Source organism: Pygocentrus nattereri, chromosome 28 (genome assembly GCF_015220715.1).
Source record: "Pygocentrus nattereri isolate fPygNat1 chromosome 28, fPygNat1.pri, whole genome shotgun sequence".
NCBI lineage: Eukaryota > Metazoa > Chordata > Actinopteri > Characiformes > Serrasalmidae > Pygocentrus > Pygocentrus nattereri.
In genome coordinates this window covers 20,345,731-20,354,121 of record NC_051238.1, presented here as the reverse complement: position 1 = coordinate 20,354,121, position 8,391 = coordinate 20,345,731, and the positions used below count along the sequence as shown (strand labels likewise).

The window sequence follows — 8,391 nt, the reverse complement described above, 5'->3', positions numbered from 1 at the left end:
CTAGGCGGGAATGGAGAAGTACTGCTTGTATGACGAGCGCGCCGATCCAGCCAAGCAGCAGGAGAGGCACTACTACCTGCTGTCCGAGCTGCAGGCGCTGGGCAAAGACCTGCCGAGGTACCGTGAACAGCTGAGCTCCTCAGCCGTGCGAACAGAGCCGTCAGAGCCGCTTGTGTTGGTGTGAACAGATCGCGAGCGAGGTGTGTTTATACAGAGCTTCTCAGAGCAGGTGTCCCAGAGCAGCTTCACAGAGCGGTCAGTGTTACAGAAAGACCAAGACCAATCCGGGTCCGAGCCCCCCAGAGCTTCGCCGGTGGCCACGGTGGCCAGGAAGAAAGAGAAAGAGAACCTTTCCAGAAACCTGGAAAGGAACCAAGACTCAGAAGGGCAACCCGTCCCCCCGCGGACGCTGACGGCGCGCTGAAGTTTATTATCGCAGGCTTGCAAAAAAAAAGCAGCTAACAGGGAATTGATTTCACTTTTTTGCCCGATTCAGACAAAGACATTCGGATTGATATGGTGTGATATCCACGGTGTGTGATATAACACAGGCGTTTTAACTTCAGTACAGTCCAGAACCACCAGTGATGAACCTACACGCCCCTGAATCTTCAGCTGTTATGTTAATGACTGTGAAACAGTGCTGAAGCTCCAAAATGCAAAATCAAATAGGCTTTTAGGCACTTTGCCTTACTTTGCCCTGCGTGTACGTCTCCACCGTGAGTGGTTTTAAAAACGCACTTCAGTTTTCACACTCGATGCCTTTGGGCGTCAGGCAGAGCATCAATAACCACTCCACAAGCTTTCTCGGAGGTGGCTTTTAGAGGCATGAAACTCATTAGAAGCCTGGTTCCCATCACCACCAGTGTGAGCAGTTCAGTTCGGTTTAAATATATTTCTCTACTTTGTTCACTTACCCAAGTAACTTAACCCAAAGGGCAGTCGTGGGCTGGAGGTTAGGGAACTGGCCCTGTGACTGGAAGGTCGCCGGTTTGATCCCCAGTGCCGACTGTGGTGGCCTTGAGCAAGACACCTGACCCCCAACTGTTCCCCGGGTGCCGTGGATAGGGCTGCCCACCGCTCTGGGCAAGTGTGCTCACTGCCCCCTAGTGTGTGTGTATGTGGAAAAAATGGGGAATTACGTGTTTATTATGCTTCTCCAGGTTGTTTTGTATTTGTTGGCTGGTCAATGCAGATCACTAACATTAACTTGTCTAGAAACTTTACCTGTCCTGCATGAGGTGAGAGTCTTGTCCAGTAGGATAGCCAGTGGCTCTATTACGTTAGACACTTAATATTTTCCACAGCCAGGTGTGCGTCACTCCACAGGTGTTCTTTAATTCAATTGTGTCTTTGACAAAGCAGAAGCTCATGAGTTACACTAACGCTAACTTGTTTGTATTTATTACCCTTTAGATCTGTCCATAGAATACTACATAGTTCAGTAAATAAACACTAGTTTTAGGCTGGAATGTCGCTTTAATCATTTTGTCTGAGTACGTGGAACTTAACAAATCGCTGTTGTTGGGAGAAAACCTTATCTCCAAAAAGGTAACTTTACAGGAGAAGGTAAAAACCTGCTTAACTTTTAATGTAAGTCAATGGAACCAGAATTTTTTCACATCATTTTGGGCTGTTTCTTTTGGTCCGTTCATCATGAAATGTACACACAGGACAACTGGTACTTCCTAATTATTTAAAAAACTGAAAAATGGCAAAAATGGAGATACGAGGTTTTCTTCCGACAGCAGCGAAATGTAGCTTGTTACTACAACTCCGCTGATGATGTGTTATACAGACCCCCGTTCTCTCTTTACAGTTCGTTTCAGCAGCGCTTGTCGTATACTACGCTGAGTGATCTGGCCCAGGCTCTTATAGACGGGACTGTGTATGAGATCGTCCAGGGCCTGTTGGACATCCAGCACTTAACTGAGAAGAACCTGTACAACCAAAGGCAGAAGTTGCACAGTGAGCATAGAGGTGAGTTTGTGTTTTATGCGTTTGTGGGCAGACCTCAGCATGAACAACTCTTTCACCTGGTCTCTCTCTAATTCTCTCCAACAGTGCTCAAACAGGACCTGATGCGGAAACACAAACTGGCCATACAGAACTGCAAATCTCATAACTTGGCGGTGCTAAAAACAAACCAAAGAGCAGAAACTGAGGTCAGTTAACGGATTGCATTGGTTATGATCCACCAAACTGGAATCAGTCCTTCCGTAGGTGTAAGAATCTTCTGCCCAGAACAAATCAGTCGTTTTCTTTTCATTCATCAGAAATCTCTTGTCTACAGTTACTGCTACTGATCAGGCTACCGATTTCAAGGCAAAACAATTTGAACTTTGTATTTTTTATGTAAAATTGGAACTAAGAGTAAATGTCTGTTTAGCTGAACTATGAATGGATTAATGATAAAATTCAGTATCACAATATTTTTCATGTTTTAGATCATTGCATTAATAAGGATAATAAACGTATTGCTGCTAGTTTGTCTTAAAAGAGCATCTGACAGTTTGTTTTGTTTGGGCTGGTTTGTTTTCTTGAAAATATTTTACACAGTTAACTCTACTCAACTGTTTCCAAGCAGTTAGAAGGAAACATTTAAGTTTTTTTTGTATTGTGTGACACCTGATTAATAGCCTCCAGCACTTGGCTTTGAGTTAATGTAGAGATAAATGAGGGGAAAAAAAAGTACATTATTCCCATTAGATAACACATTTCCCAGAAATACATTCCCATGTCCATGGCACTCATGTGACCTCTGTCTCATGGCTTTCCAGGCTCTGGAGCAGCGTATAAAAGATGAACAGCGAATGATGGATGAGAAGATCATAGCTGAGATGGACCAGAAGGTCCTGGACCAACAGAACACACTTGAGAAAGCAGGAGTGCCTGGCTTCTACATCACCACCAATCCACAAGTACATGCTTAGTCATTAGGCTTGCCTGTTTATTAAGGCGCTCCTAATAGGTGCCTAGCCTTATTGGCTGTTTTTATCAGGTACATCTGTCATAAAAGTTTACTCTCAGAGTAAACGCCTTATTCCTCAAAAAAATCACAATAGGACCACCAATGTTCAGATATATATTCACTGGCCACCTTTTACACCTTGCTAGTAAAAGGTTGGACCCCCTTTTGCCTTCAGAACTGCCTTAATTCTTTGTGGCAGACTTTCATCAAGGTGTTGGAAACGTTCCTCAGAGATTCTGGTTGGTTATTTGAGTTCCTGTTGCCTTTCTATCATCTGGAACCAGTCTGCCCATTCTCCTCTGACCTCTCACATCAACAAGGCATTTTCATCCACACAACTGCCGCTCACTGGATATTTCCTCTTTTTTGGACCGTTCTCTGTAAACCCTAGAGATGGTTGTGCGTGAAAATCCCAGCAGATCAGCAGTTTCTGAAATACTCAGACCAGCCCATCTGGCACCAACAACCACGCCATGTTCAAAGTCACTTAAATCCCCTTTCTTCCCCATTCTGATGCTCAGTCTGCACTTCATCAAGTTGTCTTGACCACCTCTACATGCCTAAATGCGTTGCGGCCGTGTGATTGGCTGACTAGCTATTTGTGTTAACAAGCAATTGAATAGCGGTACCTAATAAAGTGGCTGGTGAGTGTGTGTTGGGTGGTGGATTATCAGGATAGTGGCACATTAACATGTTTGTGCTGGTATAGGTGTGTCCAGTGGAGCGCTGCTGATGTTTTTAAACACTGTATGCTTTATGGTCAGTTTTGTAGGTATACAGTTGGAGGCTAAAGCTCATCTTCTTCCTTGCACATCTTGTTAGTCACTCTAGCTCTTTATCAGTGGTCAGTGTCTGACCACTGGATCCCTTTTAGATGGATTTTTATATGCTTGGCTGAGTTTTCTTAACTCTGCAGTTGTGACCACCACTATCCATCTGTGACCACTTTATGCAAGTAATGATTCTTCAAAGTTTATTAGCTGACAAACATAAGAACAAAAAAACACTGGGGGTCATAAAGGCACATGCTACAGCTCTCGGCTCCGTCTCACCACACACGTAACGTAGTGCCCATAAAAGAGTGATCGTATAGATTAGATACCATAAGAATGTGAAATTATATCACTTTGTTTTAATTTGGTATGAGTTACAGAAAGAATTACTAAAACAGCAGAAATGCATAAAAATATATGGTTTGTTTACCATCAAGAGGCGGACTCCTCTGCATCCAACAGCTTTCTAATCACTCGCTAATATTAACATATTGAACAAATCAAAAGAGCTGTTGTTTACAAAATGTAATCCACACATATTAGCAAATTATTTCACAAACTTACATTTAATGACAGTTTTTACTCTTTGTATTATTTTTAGGACCTTTTCTACCATCTCACCGTACACATAACATGGTGACCGTTACAGCGATGACATCATAAATAATTTTAACTACACTACTAATTACTTTAACATGAAATGTAATATTCTGATGAATTCATACCCATTAAAACTACTTCTGCTACATGGGTGGTGGTGGTGCATGTACTGCATAAGTGCAACTAAGTGAACCTAATAAAATGGTCAATGAGTAAATACACTCACCGGCCACTTTATTAGGTACACAGAGGTGGTCAAGACAACTTACTGAAGTGCAGACCAAGCATCAGAATGGGGAAGAAAGGGGATTTAAGGGACTTTGAACATGGCGTGGTTGTTGGTCTGAGCATTTCAGAAACTGCTGATCTACTGGGATTTTCACGCACAACCATCTCTAGGGTTTACAGAGAACGGTCCAAAAAAGAGGAAATATCCAGTGAGCGGTCAGTTGTGTGGACGAAAATGCCTTGTTGATGTGAGAGGTCAGAGGAGAATGGGCAGACTGGTTCCAGATGATAGAAAGGCAACAGGAACTCAAATAACCAACCAAAATCTCTGAGGAACGTTTCCAACACCTTGTTGAAAGTGTGCCTTAAAGAATTAAGGCAGTTCTGAAGGCAAAATGGGGTCCAACCTTTTACTAGCAAGGTGTACCTAATAAAGTGGCCAGTGAGTATATGTAGCCACATCAGAAAACAGTTTCATCTACAGTTTAGTTTTCCACTATATTAATGGCTGGATGCCCTATCCAGTCAATTCTGTCATTTAGCAGTTACCAATCTGTAGGTTATACTAGCATCATTAGTAGCTTTTGTCTGTCGTTCTGTCTAAGCCGTCTTCCTCATGAGGACCATTTTGCTTAACCTTAACTTCTCTCTGTTCTCATTTTACAGGAAGTGACAATGCAGATGAACCTACTGGAGTTGATTTTGAAGCTACAGCAGAAGGAGTCTCAGTCTGGAACGCTGCCTTGAACAACATCATTTGATTGGATGGAGTTTGTTCATGCTCAGGCCAGCATGTCTCTTGGCTGAGTGTTATATAATGAGCCCCTGACGTTTTGGAGAGACGCTCCACTGTATTTACAGAAACATACATATGCAGATGGACTGGACTGACTGCAGTTTCCCTCCAGTGTACTAGGTCTTTTCCATATCTGTGTCAGTTCAGATTAGGAGCAATATAGCATAGCAGCGCCAGTGGGTACACTGACAGAGAATGATGAGTTCCCTTCTGTCCAGCTGCTGTATACAAATCATGTAAATCCCTTACATACTGATATTGTAGAGAGCAGACTTTCTAAAGCTTTTCATGAAGACTCATTGCTGGGATCTAGGAATCGTCCCTTAATACTGTCTCTAAAATATACCACTGCACTCCTGGGATCACTTCTGAAGAAAAGGGAAAGGGGTAAAAAAAATTGTAAGTATGTAAGTATTTTTGTGGGATTTTGTTTGGATTCATTTGGAGATAGTACAGTTGTTGATTTCTAGCATGTTTTTTTTTTTTCCAGATAAATATTGTTTTCTGTCTGTGAATAAATGTCCTGCAGAACATTTTTGAAATGGAAGTGTTTTTATTTTGGATAAAAAAATGTAAATGTTGTTTTCTCATTTTTATTTATTTATTTGAATTTACCAGTATATCACTAGGTCAGTCTTACTAGGTTTTCATCTCTTTTAATGTGAATGTTGACTTGTCAGATAAAACCAGCTTGATAGAAAGTACAAGAAATATGAAATACAATTGTCAGAATTTTACTATTTTTTTCTTTTTGAATTTTTAGTTCAAGCCACGAAGATTGCCGTCTAAAAGCACCATGCTCAAACTGCTCAGTCACTAGAAATGCATAGATACAAAACCGCAGCGGTTTTATTATGAATTTAATTAACTTTGCTGTAGCACATTGTACTTGTACAGTATTTGCACAACAAAGTTGAAGAACATGTTCGACTTGTTCAAACAAAGAATATCACTTGCAGTGCAGAAGTCTTCAGAATTTCATCATTTAAAGTGATGTAACCCGTTCCACTACATCTGAGTCTTTAATAGATTTGCAAAATAATCAGGCACATTTTTGTACCTCTAATATTTTATAAAGTTCATTTTCTTCAAATAAAAGGAATAAAATCCACAAGCAAAATGTAAAGTTTAAAAATGTCTTAATTACTCTTACAAATAATGAGTTAAACTTGATTTATCAAAAGATTACTACTCATGAAGTTAAGTCCTTCATTTGTTTCTGTTCGCTGATTTTCTGATACATTTTTTGCTTCTGGAATCTCTTTGAGAAGTTTCTTTAGCTTCTTTTGAGAAGAGGGAAGAGGGGAGAGGGTCGGTCAACTGATTTCAAGTGACATGGTGGAACGTCATGCTGATTGCAGTATTTCAAGAGAGGATTGCTCTGACATGTCCAATATGAACAAGTGGACGCCCAATTCTAAGACCCTCTCTCTGTGAAAATGTGCCAAAAGTCAAATTTAAAAAAATCTAAAGGATTTTGAAAGCAAAAGGATGATTCCAGAAGCAAAAAAACATCTGTAAATGGGAAGAAAATGAAAGCAAAGACTGGCTAAACGAGTTCTAGATTCACATCTAAATAAGTGAAAATGATGTTCAGGCAAAATTATGTTTAACTCTTATTTATATTTGCAACATAGTTTGGACATTTTAATAGTTAATAATAATTAAGCCTGAGACTTTTATCATTTTATTAACTATCATATTATTTGACCCAGCATTGGGTTTTGGATTGGTGTAATCTCGAACCTTTAGTATCACTTTAGTGTCACTTGAAATCCGACCCTTCCTCACCCGAGAGGCCGCCCAGGTGCTAGTGCAGTCTCTGGTCATCTCAAGGCTTGACTACTGCAACTCGCTCTTGGCTGGTCTTCCCATGCAGCCATCAAGCCTCTGAAGCTCATCCAGAATACAGCAGCACGGCTTGTCTTCAATCTGCCCAAGTTCAGCCACGTCACCCCACTGCTGCGCTCCCTTCACTGGCTTCCTGCAGCTGCATCAGATTTAAAACCCTAATGCTGCCTACAAAGCCAAAAATGGACCAACCCCTACCTACTTGATGGCAATCTTGGAATCTCAAACTGAACCACGAGCCCTTTGAGCTTCAAGTACAGCTCGGCTTGACCCGCCATCCTTCAAGGTGTGTGGAAGACAAGCGTTGAGACTGTTCTCTGTACTGGAGACTCTTGAGTCTCTCGCTGTCTTCAAACGTAGACTGAAGACCGTCTCTTTACACAGCACTTAAATGAGCATTGAATTAGGTATTGATTGCAATATATTGTGCTGCGCTTATATATTATATTTTATTGTATTGCACTGTGTTTTGTAGTTTATTGTATTGTATTGTATGGCTCAGAGTTCTGTGTTCAGCTCTGTTCCTTTTCTCTGGGTATCTACACTGACTTTGTTTCTAGCAGTATCTGAGTTCAGGACCGTCTTTCTCTCTAACCTACTGGTATCTAGCAAAGATACTTTCTCTAGACAGACAAAGCACTTCTTGTAAGTCGCTCTGGTTGATAGCGTCTGCTAAATGTAAATGTTAATGTAGGATCACCACATTGCCTTTTCCACCAAAGTGTATTCAGGCATGTATACAGGATACAGCAGTGCAGTTTCTATCTGAAAGCTCTGTTTTTCAGTTCCATTCCAGAGTCATTTCAGCAGCACAGTTTAGTAAGTTTCTAGAAAAGCTGATTTGACTTAGTTGATGTAGTTTGACTTACCCTGCTCAATAGGCATTTATCATTACACAAGCCATAATACTTCAGAATAAGAGCCTCCCAGTTTCCTCTACTGTAGTCCATAAATGCACATATGTGCACTTTTTGCAATATATCTATTTTGTAATTGTTTACATTTGTATTAATATTTGCTGCTCAATTCTTTTAGCTGTACATACTGTATATACTCACACCAGCCACTTTATTAGGTATATTTCTCTTTTTCGGACCGTTCTCTGTAAACCCTAGAGATGGTTGTGCGTGAAAATCCCAGTAGATCAGCAGTTTCTGAAATACTCAGACCAG

The 8,391-nt window shown here is 40.9% G+C and overlaps 1 protein-coding gene across 1 annotated transcript in view; it reads left to right on the top strand.

Annotated features, from left to right (window-relative positions):
- Nucleotides 1-5,901, top strand: part of dgcr6 (DiGeorge syndrome critical region gene 6) — a 6,077-nt gene extending 176 nt beyond the window's left edge. Inside the window, exons 1-5 of the mRNA XM_017702736.2 lie at nt 1-117; nt 1,820-1,980; nt 2,065-2,165; nt 2,781-2,921; nt 5,239-5,901. The exon at nt 1-117 is cut by the window's left edge and continues 176 nt beyond it. Of these exons, the coding sequence (XP_017558225.1) occupies nt 11-117; nt 1,820-1,980; nt 2,065-2,165; nt 2,781-2,921; nt 5,239-5,319 (591 nt within the window). The 5' untranslated portion in view covers nt 1-10 and the 3' untranslated portion in view covers nt 5,320-5,901. The remainder of the gene's footprint in view (nt 118-1,819; nt 1,981-2,064; nt 2,166-2,780; nt 2,922-5,238) is intronic.
- The last annotated feature ends 2,490 nt before the right edge of the window (nt 5,902-8,391 follow it).